This window comes from Oryzias melastigma, linkage group LG18 (assembly GCF_002922805.2).
Source record: "Oryzias melastigma strain HK-1 linkage group LG18, ASM292280v2, whole genome shotgun sequence".
Lineage (NCBI taxonomy): Eukaryota > Metazoa > Chordata > Actinopteri > Beloniformes > Adrianichthyidae > Oryzias > Oryzias melastigma.
The window spans coordinates 575,899-592,242 of NC_050529.1; the positions used below are offsets into that span (position 1 = coordinate 575,899).

General features: G+C 49.3%; 1 protein-coding gene across 1 annotated transcript in view; it reads right to left on the minus strand.

Annotated features, from left to right (window-relative positions):
- The window catches only part of LOC112158956 (retinal guanylyl cyclase 1), a gene marked incomplete at its 5' end in the record, with an annotated part of 30,199 nt that extends 16,439 nt beyond the window's left edge, over nucleotides 1-13,760 (minus strand). Inside the window, 4 exon segments of the mRNA XM_036216895.1 lie at nucleotides 3,181-3,334; nucleotides 3,549-3,725; nucleotides 7,469-7,552; nucleotides 13,644-13,760. Of these exon segments, the coding sequence (XP_036072788.1) occupies nucleotides 3,181-3,334; nucleotides 3,549-3,725; nucleotides 7,469-7,552; nucleotides 13,644-13,760 (532 nt within the window).
- Between the last annotated feature and the right edge of the window lie 2,584 nt (nucleotides 13,761-16,344).

Below are 16,344 nucleotides of genomic sequence, written 5' to 3' on the forward strand. Positions count from 1 at the left end.
CACACTGGCTGACCGGTCCACAGCACCAAAAAGGTTGGGGACCACTGCCCCAGCATACACCCCCCTGAGCCGACAGACCAAGAACAAAAGACAAACAATCACCACCTGGCCTGAGGACGCCCTCCCCCGACTACAAGCCTGCTTTGAACAAACCCAGTGGGAAGCCTTCCACCATGAAGATCTGGGCACCTTCACAGACACAGTACTGTCTTACATCAAATACTGTGTTGGAACTGTCACTGTGGAGAAGAACATACGGGTATCTCCAAACCAAAAACCCTGGATGACCTCCCAGGTCCGTACGCTCCTCCGGGCACGCGACGCAGCCTTCAGATCAGGCGACAGGGCCCAGTACTGTACCGCGCGTGCTGAGCTGAGGAGGGGCATCAAAGCAGCTAAAGCGGAACACAAGACCAAGATCGAGGAGCAGCTTGACAACCCCCGGCAGGTTTGGCAGGGCATCCAGTCCATTACCAACTACAGAGGTAACACAGCGTCACCAGTTGTTTCAGACGCAGCACTGATAGAGGAGCTAAACAGCTTCTTCTCTCGGTTTGAGTCTACAGCACAACTCCCAGCCACATCATCCAATATCCCTGCTCAAGCCACAACAACCTCCTGCACCCCTCCCCTCACTCTTCAGGTTGCTGAGGTAAGACGGGTGCTCCAAACTGTCAACCCCAGGAAGGCCACAGGCCCAGATGGAGTTCCGGGAAAAGTACTCAAGGCCTGTGCTGACCAGCTTGCACAGGTCTTCACTGACATCTTCAACCACTCTCTGGAACAGGCCTATATCCCAGCCTGCCTTAAATCTGCCACCATCATCCCGATCCCCAAAAAAACACCAACAGCGGACCTCAATGACTTTCGCCCCATTGCACTCACCCCAATCATCACCAAATGCTTCGAGAAACTGGTGCTAAAACATATCAAAGCCTGCCTCCCCTCTTCCCTGGATCCCCACCAGTTTGTCTACCACTCCAACAGATCCACTGAAGATGCGGTAGCCATCACCCTCCACTCAGCTCTGACCCACCTGGAGAAACAGGGGAGCTACGTCAGGATGCTATTTGTTGACTTTAGCTCCGCCTTCAACACAATAATACCGGACATCCTGATCCCCAAGTTAATTGACCTGGGGCTCCCACCACCCACCTGTTCATGGATTAAGGACTTCCTAGTGAACAGACCCCAGCAGGTAAAACTGGGTCAACTCCTCTCGTCGGTCCGAACCCTCAGCATCGGCTCCCCCCAGGGCTGTGTGCTGAGCCCACTCCTGTACCCACTGTACACATCTGACTGCAGTCCCAGCCACCCCGAGAACCTCATCATCAAGTTCGCGGATGACTCAACAGTGGTGGGGCTGATAACCGGGGACAACGAGACAGCCTACACAGAAGAAGTCCGGAAACTTGGAGAGTGGAGTGCTTCAAACAACCTGGCACTGAACGCCTCCAAGACAAAATAAATCATTCTGGTCTTCCGTCGAAACAGGGGCACCCACACACCGCTGGAGTTAAACGGCGAACGGGTGGAGCAGGTGGAGTCATTAAAATTCCTCGGTGTCCACATCTCAGCAGATCTCTCCTGGAAAGCCAACACCCACGCCCTAGTCAAAAAGGCCCAGCAGCGGCTGCACTTCCTTGGGGTGCTCAGGAAGCAGCGACTCCACCAAAAGCTGCTGGTGACTTTCTACCGCTCCACTATAGAGAGCCTGCTGACTTACGCCATGTCAGTCTGGCACTCGAGCTGCACGGTGGCCGACAGGAAGAGGCTGCAGAAAGTGACAAACGCAGCCCAAAAAATCATCGGCTGCCCTCTGCCCACAATGGCCTCCATCTACACCTCCCGCTGCCTCACCAGAGCCAGAAACATTGTTAAGGATCTAACCCACCCTGGTCACCACCTCTTCAAGCTGCTTCCTTCTGGCAGACGGTACAGGGCGGTACCAGTCAGAACAAACAGACTAAAGGACAGCTTCTTCCCAAAAGCTGTTACTGCACTAAATGTAAATAATAAGCAATAAACCCCGAATACCTGCACATTCATATGCAACTGTTGTTCTGTCTCTCGTCACTTTACCCAGCTCGTTTGCACATACCTGTTTTTATTTGCACATATCTGTATAGTTAGGTGTCTTCCTTCTATTTATTTTGTATTTTATTACTTTTTCCTGTTTGTGTGTTGTATTTTTTTGTGCACAACGGTGTGAGCTGTACCTAAATTTCATTGTAGCATCTACAATGACAATAAAGGCATTCATTCATTCATCAAGTTCATATTTCAAAGAAAACCAGACCAACAGGTGAGGTAACCAGAACAGGAAACAACAGTCGGTATTAGGGATCTCCCGATTTCGGATCACGTGATCGGATCAGGACATCCCTAGTCGGTATATCACAAGACGTAACGTTAAAAACTATCTCTAGTGAGAATGTTCACCATGAACGGTAAAAACAGCTGAATCATTGAGAAAATGGACGTCAAACTTCCCTCTCTGGATCATTCTGATCTGGTTAGTTTATGTCTTTTGATAGTAACAGAAATATTGTTCACTGGAAACGGTGGTTAAACTGTAATATATATTAAGGTGTTTAAAAGAAGTTACTGTTTGTACATGTGGAGTTCTGTTTGCCTTAAAGACAGGAGGTTTGTGTCAGTGCTGTCAGTGTTATTCAGTCACAAGCAGACACAGCTCAGTCATGGTTCTGGTCCAAAGTCTGTGTAAAGGCCGAAGATTGAGTCAGAAAAGAAACTTCAATCATCCTGAAGTCAAGACAGTCATGTGATTCAGTCAGAAATGTTATACCAGGTCAGTCGTTAGGTTTAAGGTGATGCTGTCGACCACGGGGTGGAGAGTGAAGGACTGTTGTTAGCAGACTGAGAACAGTGAAGGCAGGAGTGAAGGATTTACTGTAAGAACTTTAAATGTGACAGAAAACTAGAGTTGGTCCACATCAGTGTTTACCAACCCTCATCCTCAGGGAATGCTGAACTCTGAGTGTTTCACCTTTGAGAGTTTAGAAAGAGAGAAAAACATTCCTGTTGTCTGAGAAACATGTAGAAGTGTCATGAGGGACAGAATTCAGACTTCTATAAAACCTGTAATACTGACAGTAATGTGATCCAGAGAGATTAAGACACCTGCAGCACCAGCATCCTCACTCACTGATGTTTTACCTTGAGGGTCTTCAGGAAGGCTGAGGTTCTGGGACTGAAGGATCATGGGAAGTCCGTAGTCTGTGATTTTCAAAACAAAACGTCCATCCACCAAACAGTTGGTGGACTTGAGACGGCCGTGAGTCAGACCTCGCAGATGGAGGTACTTCATCCCCTGAAACATTTCCTCTATTTGTTATCAGAGCTCAACAGAGACACACAGAACTGAAGGGGGGGGGGGTTAAAATACCACTTGTAAAAACACATTCTATTTGTGCGACAGTCATTTCTAGTTGATGCATTTCTATACATTTGATTACTGAATAGAGAATCAAGCGTCAGGATCCTTCAGCCATGGTCAATCATTCTCCCTGATCTTTCTGTCCTACCTTGATCAGATCCATGAGCAGTGAAGACTTGAACATCCAGTCCAGTCTGACGTCCCCGTCGGCCAGCAGGTCAGCCAGACTTCCTCGAGGACAGTGTTCCACCACCAGAGCCAGAATCCCAGAGTCCACGAACAACCCCAGGTACAGGTTGAGGTTCTCGTGCCGCATCTCTCTCAGCTGCAAACACAGAATGGATACATGCTTAGATCCCTACAATCCTGATGGGTCAAGATGGCGGAGAGTCGCACAGCAGCGGTGAGTCGGGAGGAAATTTCACAACAAAAAACAACTAATCTGGACCCAGAACTTCTGGGTAAAACTGCTGGAATAATCGCTGAACTTAAAGAAGACATCCGTCGTTTAAGAGCTGAGCTTGAGATGAAGGACTCACTTCTCTCCAAGTTGATGGATGTCTCCTTCGCGCAGTCGAAGAGGCTTACCTCACTCAACGCCGCACTCCAGGACACAGCTCCATGGGATCCTTCCACCTGTCCTTCATCATTTTCCACTCCCAAACACAACTCGCTAGATGAAGAAGTGGTTGTCCGAAGGCCCAGAAGGAGTTTAGACGAGACTCAAAAGTTTCCAATTCTGAGTCTCTCTAACCGCTTTGCAAGTCTGGCTACAGATTCTCCAGCTCCTTCTGCATCGGCCACAGCGGCGCGGACTCCACCTGACCTGGGCTCCGTCATCGAGTTCCCCGCTCTCCAGAGAGACGGCAAAGAGATCCTGGTCATACACGGAAAGAACGCGGCAGGCAGCAGCGAATCACGGGGCCCGAGGATCACCTCATCCGGATCTGACGAGCGTCGCCGGCTGGAGCTTCCCGCGTCCTCCCATCCCGCGGCATCAACATCTTCCCCCGACGTCGGATCCTGAAGGAGGCCGTCCGCTTTCACTCCGGCGGAGCCGCGCCTCGCCATCGCAAATGAGCCACCGGCAACAAGGTGAGGCGGCCGCCGTCGCGCAGGTACGCTCCGCCGCTAGTACACCTGTCAGCGCTTCACCTGCTCCCGCGTCTCCTCCTCCTCTGTTTTTCCTGACGACGGCAATAATCGGGGATTCCATTATAAGAAAGGTCCGCTTTTTTAACGCAGTGACTCACTGTTTCCCTGGAGCCACAGTTCTGGATATTCTGGAGAAACTTCCAGAACTGCTGCGCTCCTTTCCTTCCACTGTGAGGAGACTGATTTTACATGTCGGTTTTAATGACACTTCTTATCGACAGTCTGAAATGACTAAGAAGGCTTTTATTGAACGTTTTAATTTTTTAAAATCAAGTCTATTGACTGTTTTTATTTCGGGGCCCCTCCCCTCCCTCTCCCGCGGCCCGGGCCGTTTCAGCAGGCTGCTGAGCCTGAACACCTGGCTCCTGTCTGCTTCCAGCCTGAATGGAATTTTGTTCATTGACAATTTTAACCTGTTCTGGAACAGACAATCTTTTTACAAAACTGATGGGATCCACCCCAGTTCACTGGGCAGTAACGTTTTAACAGCAAACATCAGACACTGTGTCCAGACTTCACCTGCCCCCATATCGTCCACACCAGTCCAAACCACAACTTCTTCCGTACAAACATCTCCGTGCAGAAATGACTGACTGGTTTTGGCATCTTCCTCCCACATTTCTCCACAAACTGCTTCAACCACCCAAACTGCTTCCCCTCCAAATCTTGTTGCCCCTCCAGCCTATGCCATTACAACCATTGTTACGGACAGGTCTTCGACGAGGAGACGAGCTGGGAGGAAACTAAATATTAACAGCCTTCGCTCACTAAAGGAAGCAACAAAGCCTGAGGAAGCAGTGTCAAAAACAGACAATCAGCCTTCCACTTTTAATATGGCACTCTATAATGTTAGGTCTATTTCTAATAAAACTTTTATTATCAATGATTTTATCTTAGACTATAACATTGACTGTGTCTTTTTAACTGAAACATGGCTGAGCACGGAAGCACCCACTGTTCTCACAGAAGCCTCCCCACCTGATTTTAGTTTTGTTTTTCATGTAGAGAGGGCAAAAAGGGTGGTGGTACTGCATCTATAATGTCCAACTCATTTGCAGTAAAGCAAATTTCATTAGATCAGTACTCCAGCTTTGAACACCATGCCTTTGTTTTTAACAGCCCTCCAGTTTTATGCATTACAGTATATAGGCCACCAAAATCAAACACTTGTTTTATTAAGGAGTTTTCTGAGTTCTTAGCATCTGTCCACAATTCCTTTAATATGATTTTAATAACAGGTGATTTTAACCTGCACGTGGACAGTGAGACAGACTATTGCGACACTCAGTTTATGCGGGTTTGGGGGAAATGGACCCTGTTTTATTTTTAACTTTTATGCTTGCTTTTATATTATCTATTTATTGTTTCTTTTGTTTTAGTGTAAAACCCTTTGTGTTATTTTTATATGAAAAGTGCTATATGAATAAAGTTTGATTGATTGAAGGGATCTAGAGTCTCCATCTGACGGAGATCACAGCTCATCTACATCATGTATGAGACTTTCTTAATCTCAGGTTAAATCCACAGGATCATCATCAGTAATCGTCTGCACTCACAGATTCTCCAACAATCTGTTTTTAAATCTTTATCTCAGATCCAGTTCAGAATGATCCTGCTTCTATACTTCATCCTCCTTCATGTCCTTCATCCATGAACTCCTCTCTGCTCTTCCTCTCTCCTGGTATCTCCATCCTCTTCATCATCATCATCATCACTGCTCCTCCTCTAACAGACTCCAATCATCTCCATCTGCTTCCACATCATCTCTGTGATCTGATCCTCTGATAGATCCATCCTGATCACTCTCACAGAGAACCTCAGCATCTTCATCTCCTCTTCCTCCTCCTCAGAGTCTCTAAATGTGGTGGCTGTGGTACAGTGGTAGGGAGGTCAGCCTTGGGTCAGAGGGAAGCAGGTTTGATTCCCGCCTTGCTCGCCCAGGTGTTGAAGTGTCCTTGGTGAAGACACTGAACCCCACCCTCCCTCTGGTGGGTTTAGATTGACCGTAGTGGTGATAAAGAGCAAAAAAATATCTTTAAAAGAATTTTAGGATTAGAAATTATGTGTTAAGAAGAATGTATCAGATACGGAATAGTTATTCTGACATATAATGACTGAGGAGGAACCGTCTGTTTCTCTGAGGAAGTCTATGAAACGTTAACCTCCTTGGAACGAGCAGGTACTTCCTGTCTGAAGACGAGAGGGGAGAGGTTGATATGTCCAGTGATTATACTGTCAGTGGCTGGTTTGTGATTGTTAAGCACGTTGGGCCTCAGGAAGACATCATTTACCATTGAAACCAACAGATTGTCTGATCCACCTTTCCTTTGGTCACACCTGGAACCTCCTCCACCTTCTCCAACCTACCTGCACACACCTCAGCACCTTCCTAACGCTCTCTGTTGTTCTGGACTGTTGACTAGAAGAATGGGAAGTCTTTCACCTTCACCTCTGCTCTCTGGAACCTCACAGTTCATCTGAAGATGCCGTCACTTAAACAAAAATACTCTGACCTGGTGCAGTCCAGACCTCCACCTAGAACTCCTCTGTAACTCCTACAGAACATCTCAGCACTGTCTTAAAGCCCTCATCCATGTCCTGAACATCTCCAATGTTCCTCTCTGCACATCCAGAATACAGTTCTTCTCTGGATCCTGTCACAGACTTTCTCTAGATCTACAGCAGTTCCTTCTGATCTTCTCCAGAAGCTTCAGAGATTTTAGTTTAGATGTTTTCAAGCTGTTTAAAAAAAATGATAAGAAATACAAAAATATGAATGTTTCCATCTGTTTGTAATTTATATTAAAATGAGTTTGTCTTTTGAACAGAACGTTTTTGTTGAATTAATATTATTTAGTAGACATACCTGTTATCACTGTGAATTCTGACTGTGTCTGCTGCAGGTGATCTCACCTGGCTGAAGAGATTCTGGGTGTTTTGGTTGACAGGTGTTGCTGTTTTTCCAACAGGAATCTTTTTCAGCCAAACCCAGTCGCCCTACAAAAAACCCGACAGGTGAAGATGATTTTGTTTATGCTTTTTTAATTTAATATAAAAGTTCAGGTTAAAATCTTTCAGCTCCTGCAGATCTACTCGTAAATAAATATTAGTTTTGGACTCAAAAATCATGAAAGAGAAAGCTGACATCCATTAGAAGATGAATCTGAAGCTTCACTGGACAGAGGTCATGTGATGTCTACACCAGGAGGTACAGTGGTGGACAAAAGTTTTGGTACTGTAACGAAGAGGCTGAGACGTTTGGATCCATGTGCAGACGGTTTAATTTCACTGAACAAGGGCAAGACATAGTCGGCGTCAAAGGGCAGGCAAGGGTCAAAATCTCAGAGGCAAGGCAGGAAAAAGTATTAACAGGCGTGGGTCAAAAACACAGAGACTAGGGAACTAGGAGAATTGCTCAGACTGACTGTAAACAGGATCAAGACTTCACAATGAACTGTGGCCTGGAGTGAGTATATATGCTGGTGAGTCTGATGATGATGATGAGCAGCTGTGCAAGGAGAAGGCTGGAGCAAAGGCTGCTGGGAGTTGGAGTGAAGGAGAGAGGCTGGTTAAAACTCAGGAGATGGCTCCCTCTGGTGGTCTGCAGAGGACATGGCTGAGTGAGTCCTGACAGAGCCCCCCCCCTGCGAGCGGCTCCGGAAGCGAGAGACCACCCGACGCCGGGGCCGACCACGGGGTCGAGGAGCTGGTCGGTCTGGGTGTTGCAGATGGAAGTCGGAGATCAGGGAGGGGTCGAGGATGTCAGCTGAAGCAACCCAGGAGCGTTCCTCTGGTCCGAACCCCTCCCAATCCACCAGATACTGAAGACGACCACCTCGACGCCGGGAATCCAGGATGTCCCGAACCAGATAAGCCTCCCCACCATCCACCATGAGAGGAGGAGTGCCAGGGGGTTCGGGTCGAGTGTCCATGTGGCTAGGATCTGAGGCGGGTTTCAACAGAGAAACATGAAAGGTTGGCGATATTCTGTATTCTGGAGGCAACTGTAGGCGAAATGACACTGGGGTAATCTGTTTGATCACTTTGAAGGGACCCACAAACCGAGGGCTGAGTTTCTTGCATGGTAACCCCAATCGGAGGTCACGCGTCGACAACCAAACCCACTGTCCGGGAGTCAGTGTGGGTCCTTCACGTCGACGCCTGTCAGCCAGTTCCTGTGTGCGACGAACAGCATGTCTGAGCTGGGTGTGGGCAGCCTCCCAGGTCTCCTCACAACGCCGGAACCAGTCATCAACAGCAGGGAGTGCAGAAGGTTCCCCAGACCAAGGAAAGAAGGGTGGTTGGATGCCCAGGACGCACTGAAACGGTGTAAGCCCTGTGGCAGCTTTCTTGAGTGAGTTCTGGGCGTATTCTGCCCAGACGAGGAACCGACTCCAGTCCTCTTGCCGATGACTGCAATAAGATCTTAAAAACCGGGTTATTTCTTGATTGAGCCTTTCAACTTGGCCGTTGGATTGAGGATGGTAACCAGATGTCAGACTTACGTTGATTCCTAGACCTTTGCACATCTCCCGCCAGACCCGAGAGGTAAACTGCGGTCCTCTGTCTGACACTATGTCCTCGGGGAGTCCATAATGTCGGAACACATGGGTCATTAGTTGCTCAGCAGTTTCAAAAGCTGTGGGTAGCTTGGGTAAAGGGATGAGACGGCAGGCCTTGGAGAACCGGTCAATGACAGAGAGAATGACAGTGTTACCCTGGGACCGGGGCAGGTCGGTGATGAAATCCACCGCAATGTGGGACCATGGGCGCTGAGGTATGGGTAACGGGTGTAGCAGACCAGCAGGAAGTTGACGAGGGTTCTTGGCCATTTGGCAGGAAGCACAGTTGGTCACGTACTGGGCCACGTCTGCCTGCATGTTGGACCACCAAAAAGAGTTTTGCAACAATGTTTGAGTCGCACTCATACCTGGATGCCCGGCCGCAGGAGTATCATGCACCAGTTGGAGGACCCGTTGCCTATGCGAAGGAGGAACATAGACGCGGTTGGTTGGACAAGATGGCGGTGGCGGATTCGCTGCGTTGTGTTCTGCGAGTTCCGTCATAATGTCCCATTGAACAGGTGCTATAACCACCGATGGAGACAGTATGGTTGTCGGCTTCCTGAGTTCCTCTGCAGGGTTTTCATGAAGGCGAGAGAGAGCATCAGCTTTGCCGTTCTTGGAACCTGGTCGGTATGTGATCTGGAATTGAAACCTGGAGAAGAACAGAGACCAACGAGCTTGACGAGAATTCAGTCTTTTAGCTGACCTGAGATATTCCAGGTTCTTGTGATCAGTCAGAACCAGAAATGGATGTGATGCTCCTTCCAGCCAGTGTCTCCACTCCCTGAAAGCTTCTTTCATGGCAAGTAATTCACGGTCTCCCACGTCGTAGTTGCGCTCGGCCTCTGTTAGTTTACGGGAGAAGTACGCGCAGGGAAAGACCTTTGAAGCCGGACCCTGACGTTGGGACAAGACGGCTCCCACCCCTGTACTCGAGGCATCCACCTCCACAATGAATTGAGCTGTGGGATCAGGATGACGGAGGATCGGGGATTCAGAGAAGCGTTGTTTAAGGGCTTGGAACGCTGACCTGGCTTCTGGGGTCCAGTGTAGCTGCTTGGGAGCACCCCTCAGCAATGAGGTAAGTGGAGCTGCCACAGTACTGAAACCACGGATGAATCGGCGGTAGAAGTTGGCGAAACCCAGGAACCTCTGCAATTCCTTCACGTTAGTGGGCTGAGGCCAGCTAAGCACAGCGTCCACCTTACTTTGATCCATGGCCACCCCCTGAGCACCAATGACGTAACCCAGGAAGGAGATGGAAGTCTGATGAAACACACACTTCTCCCTCTTGGCGTAGAGGTTGCTCTTGATCAGGCGCTGGAGCACCTGTCGGACATGGGACACATGTTCATCGAAGGTTTTCGAATAAACCAGGATGTCGTCTATATAAACAATAACATTCTTTTGCAACATGTCCCGAAAAATGTCATTAACAAACGCCTGGAAGACGGAGGGGGCGTTACAGAGCCCAAAGGGCATGACGAGGTATTCATAGTGTCCAGTAGTGGTGGAAAAGGCAGTCTTCCATTCGTCCCCCTCTCGAATGCGTATTAAGTTATATGCACTACGAAGGTCCAGCTTAGTAAAATAACGCGCCTGACGGAGCTGCTCAAGCGCGGAAGGAACCAAAGGAAGAGGGTAGCGATATTTTACTGTGACATCATTAAGACTACGGTAGTCCACGCATGGGCGAAGACCTCCATCCTTTTTCTTCACAAAGAAGAAACCAGCTGAAGCCGGGGAGGAGGAAGGCCGGATGAAGCCTTTTCGTAGTTCATCCTGAATGTATTCTTGCATGGCTTCAGTTTCAGGTTGGGACAGAGGAAACACTCTTCCTCTGGCAGGAACAGCACCAGGAAGTAGGTCGATGGCACAGTCATAAGGACGATGCGGGGGTAGACGCGTGGCATTTTGTTTATTAAATGCTTCTTGTAAGTCATGATACTGAGCTGGCAAAGACTCAGAGGATGAAGCAAGTTCAGATAGAGAGATGTTGGTGGTAGCAATGCAGCGATAATCAGAACTGGTGTCAGGAACCGCAGGTCGATCCCTGGTCTGCAGACAACGGTGGCGACATGAACTTGATTGAAAGATCAGTTCTTTGGAGGACCAGATGATGGTGGGGTCGTGTGTTTCCAACCACGGGAGACCCAGGATGATGACGCTTTGGGGAGAGTCAATGGCAAAGAGTCGTATCTCTTCCTGGTGGTTGTGCTGGATGTTCAGTTGGATATCTGGTGTGAGAAACCGGATCTGACCGGACCCCAGTGGACGTCCATCTACAGCAGATACTGCCACCTGGGAGCTGCATGGAAGCAGAGGGATGGAGTTAGCGCGAGCAAAACCCTGGTCAATGAAATTGCCTGCTGCCCCTGAGTCAATCATTGCATTGGCCTTTACGATGCTGTCTTTGAGCTGAATAACAACCGGAATTTCGAAAGTAAGCAAGTTGTCACTCACCGACGCCCCCGACCGTCTGGGTGGACGATCGGGGCAGGCAGCTCGCATATGGCCGGACCGACCACAGTACAGGCATAGGTGCTCCATCATGCGTCTTCTCCTTTCTTCGGGAGTTAGACGGGTAGACCCCAGCTGCATGGGTTCCCCAAAGGTGTTAAGAGGATGGTTGATGGGACCAGCTTGAGCATATGGAAATTCAGTTTTAGTAGCGTGTGGTCTTCTGGTACGAAGGAGGTTGTCCAGACGGATGGCCAGGGCTATGAGTTGATCCAAATCCAGACTTTCATCTCTGCAGGCGAGCTCACGTTGTAGTTCAGTGGATAACCCCCGACGATAAACAGTTTTAAGTCCACAAGGGGACCAGTCAGTCTGCGCAGCTAGTGTGCGGAAACGCAGTGAGTAGGCGGCTGCGGTTTCCTTACCCTGTTTAATGTCCATTAGTTGGTCCCCGGGATCTTTTCCATTGATGGCGTGTTGAAAAACGTCTCGCAGCAGACGTGTGAAGGCCTCGTATGAGTGAAACGGCAGAGAACCTCCTGTCCAGACTGCTGCCAGCCACTCCAGGGCCTCTCCGGTCAACAGGGAGCACAGAAAGGACACCTTGGCCTCTTCAGAGGGATACAATTCAGCTTGCTGGTGAAGGTTAAGCTGACATTGCATGAGAAAGCCATTACAACTCTCAGGTTTGCCATTAAACTTGTCTGGTAATGACAAACGGAGATTCGACGTATGATTTATAGCAGCGGAGGGATCTCCAGAGGGCAGAGGAGGTGCCGTCACAGGAGCCGGTGAAGTGGTGGTGGGAGATAGCCGCTCCATGATGGCTTCCGTGACAGCAGACAGCTGGTGAAGTTGCCTACCATGTTCCAAAAGCAAGGCTGCAAACCCCGCAGGGTTAGACGGCGTGGGAACACTCGTCGCTGGATCCATAGCTGGTGAAGTCTTCTGTAACGAAGAGGCTGAGACGTTTGGATCCATGTGCAGACGGTTTAATTTCACTGAACAAGGGCAAGACATAGTCGGCGTCAAAGGGCAGCCAAGGGTCAAAATCTCAGAGGCAAGGCAGGAAAAAGTATTAACAGGCGTGGGTCAAAAACACAGAGACTAGGGAACTAGGAGAATTGCTCAGACTGACTGTAAACAGGATCAAGACTTCACAATGAACTGTGGCCTGGAGTGAGTATATATGCTGGTGAGTCTGATGATGATGATGAGCAGCTGTGCAAGGAGAAGGCTGGAGCAAAGGCTGCTGGGAGTTGGAGTGAAGGAGAGAGGCTGGTTAAAACTCAGGAGATGGCTCCCTCTGGTGGTCTGCAGAGGACATGGCTGAGTGAGTCCTGACAGGTACCCCTCAGTTAAAGAAGGACAAACCCACAATTCTCACTGAAATCACTCGAAACTTCCAAAAGTAACAATAAATTAAAATTTATTGAAAATTAAACAATCAAGATCAGCCATCACTTTTGAATTGTTGATTAACATAATTATTAAAAAAAAACAAACTAATGAAACAGGCCTGGACAAAATGATGGTACCTCAGTAAAAGATTGAAAACTATTTGACCAGAGTGACATGATTAACTCAGGTGTGTCCTTTAATTCACATCACAGGTGCTTCCAAACTCAAAATCAGTCACTCTGCTGTTTGGTGAAAAGGTGTGTACCACACTGAACATGGACAACAGAAAGCGAAGGAGAGAATTGTCCCAGGAGATCCGACAAAAAACTATAAAAAAGCATCTTAAAGGTAAAGGCTATAAGTCCTGTTTCATTAGTTTGTTTTTTAAATAATTATGTTAATCAACAATTCAAAAGTGATGGCTGATTTTGATTGTTTAATTTCAAGAAATTTTAATTTATTGTTACTTTTGGAAGTTTCGATTGATTTCAGTGAGAATTGTGGGTTTGTCCTTCTTTAACTGAGGGGTACCAACACTTTTGTCCACCACTGTATGGAGGAGGAGCTTCAGGTACGTTTCAGGTATGATTCAGATGAAACCTCCTTCTCCTGTGAGGAAACATGACTGTACATGTGACTGATGTAAACACAGACGTTTGTACCTCCAGGATTCCGATGTTGGAGCTCTCTGGAGTCGTCAGGATGTAACTCCGAGCAATCGAGCGCAGCGGCGTCTTAATCTCCAGCAGACTCCTCATGATGGACTCGTCATTCAGTTTCTGAAAGCAAACAAGGAACATGAAACTTTCAGCTGAGTTGATGTTTTCCTGTTATTTCTTTTCACAGAACGTTTCTATTTCAGAGTTCTTTCTGACCGTTTCTGTTTTCATCATTTCAGAATCCATCAGAACGTTGGAGACTCCTTCTCTGTCCAGATGGACAGTATACTCTCAGTATCATGAGGATCGTGAACAACAGCAGAGATATAATGATGATGATGATGATAGCTGAGCTTCAGCTATCAACACATCAGATCTCCTAACCTGGTATTTCTCTGAGTCTCAGAGTTACATGATGACACAATTAGTTCTCACTGAGTATTTTGAGGATGAACAGTAACATCTCAACAACATCTCAGTTATCTGGACACCATGAACTACGAGCTGAACGGATCAGAACTGATCGTTACAGAGCAGACCAGATGGATGTGTGTTTATAAAAGAGAATGTTTCCTGCATAAACTTTGTTGTCTTTTGATCAAATATGAACCATAAGAAACCGTTTCCCCCTCCTTGAACCGCCACCTTAACATGGTGGAGAGGTTTGAGTGCTTGGGTGATCTCAGGAGCTATGCTGTCGGGGGCTTCTGCCCCTGGTAGGGTCTCCCATGGCAGACAGGTCCTGAGTGACAGGCCAGACAAAGAGCGGTTCAGAACCCCTTTATGAGTGACAACAGCAGAGATTTCGCTACGTCGCCCGGATTGGCGTCACCGGGGCTCCACCCTGGAGCCAGGCCTGGGGTTGGGGCTCGTAGGGGAGTGCCTGGTAGCCGGGGCTCCTCCCATGGGCCCCGGTCGGGTCCAACCCGAAGGAGCGACGTGGGATCACTCCCCAGTGGGCCCACCACCTGCAGGGGAGCTCTGAAGGGGCCGGTGCATTGTGGTTTGGGTGGCAGTCGAAGGCGAGTGCCTCGGCGACCCAAACCCCGGTCATGGAATTTGGCTTTTGGGACATGGAATGTCACCTCTCTGGGAGGGAAGGAGCCTGAGCTGGTGCGAGAGGTTGAGAGATACCGGCTAGACATAGTTGGGCTCACCTCCACGCACAGCCTGGGCTCTAAAACTCAGTCCCTCGAGAGAGGCTGGACTCTCTACCACTCTGGAGTTGCCCATGGTGAGAGGCGACGGGCTGGTGTGGGCTTACTCGTGAGCCCCCAGCTCAGCCGCCAAGTGTTGGAGTTCGTATCGGTGGACGAGAGGGTCGTGTCCCTTCGCCTTCCGGTGGGGGACAGGTCTCTGACTGTGGTTTTGGCTTACGGGCCAAACAGCAGTTCGGAATACCCGGCCTTCTTGGTGTCTCTTGAAGGGGTACTGGAAAGTGCCCCAACGGGAGACTCCGTCATGCTCCTGGGGGACTTCAATGCCCATGTGGGTAATGACAGTGGCACCTGGAGGGACGTGATCGGTAGGAATGGCCTCCCTGACCTGAACCCGAGTGGTGTTTTGTTGTTGGACTTCTGTGCACGTCATAGTTTGTCCATAACAAACACCATGTTCGAACACAAAGGTGTCCATCAGTACACCTGGCATCAGGACACCCTAGGTAGGAGATCGATGATCGACTTTGTAGTCGTTTCAGGCGATCTCCGGCCGTGTGTTCTGGACACTCGGGTAAAGAGAGGGGCAGAGCTGTCCACTGATCACTACCTGGTGGTGAGTTGGATTCGCTGGCGGGGGAGGAGGCCGGAAAGACTTGGCAGACCTAAACGTACTGTGAGGGTCTGCTGGGAACGTCTGGCTGAGCCCTCCGTCAGGGAGGTCTTTAACTCCCACATCCGGGAAAACTTCAAGCAGGTACCGAGGGAGATTGGTGACATTGAGTCCGAGTGGACCATTTTCTCCACCTCTATTGTCTCTGCTGCTTTCTGGAGCTGCGGTCGCAAGGTCTCTGGTGCCTGTCGTGGCGGCAACCCCCGAACCCGGTGGTGGACACCGCAAGTAAGGGATGCCGTCAAGCTGAAGAAGGAGTCCTATCAGGCCTGGCTGGCTTGTGGGACTCCAGAGGCAGCTGACAGGTACCAGCAGTTTCAGAGAGCTGCGGCCCGGGCTGTGTTGGAGGCAAAAACTCAGTCCTGGGAGGAGTTTGTTGAGGCCATGGAGAAGGACTATCGGTTTGCCTCAAAGAGATTCTGGCAAACCATCCGGCGACTCAGGAGGGGAAAGCAGTTTTCTGCAGGCACCGTTTTCAGTGCAGGTGGGGATCTGCTGACCTCAACTGGGGACATTGTCGGGCGGTGGAAGGAATACTTTGAGGATCTCCTCAACCCTGCTGACACGCCTTCCGTTGAGGAAGCAGAGGCTGAGGACATTGGGGTGGAACTGTCCATCACCCGGGCTGAGGTCACTGAGGTAGTCAAAGAGCTCCTCGGTGGCAAGGCTCCAGGGGTGAATGAGGTTCGCCCTGAGTACCTCAAGTTTCTGGATGTTGTAGGAGTGTCTTGGCTGACAAGTCTCTACAGCATTGCGTGGCAGACAGGAACCGTACCTCTGGACTGGCAGACTGGGGTGGTGGTTCCCCTTTTCAAGAAGGGGACCGGAGGGGGTGTTCCAACTACCGGGGAATCACACTCCTCAGCCTTCCTGG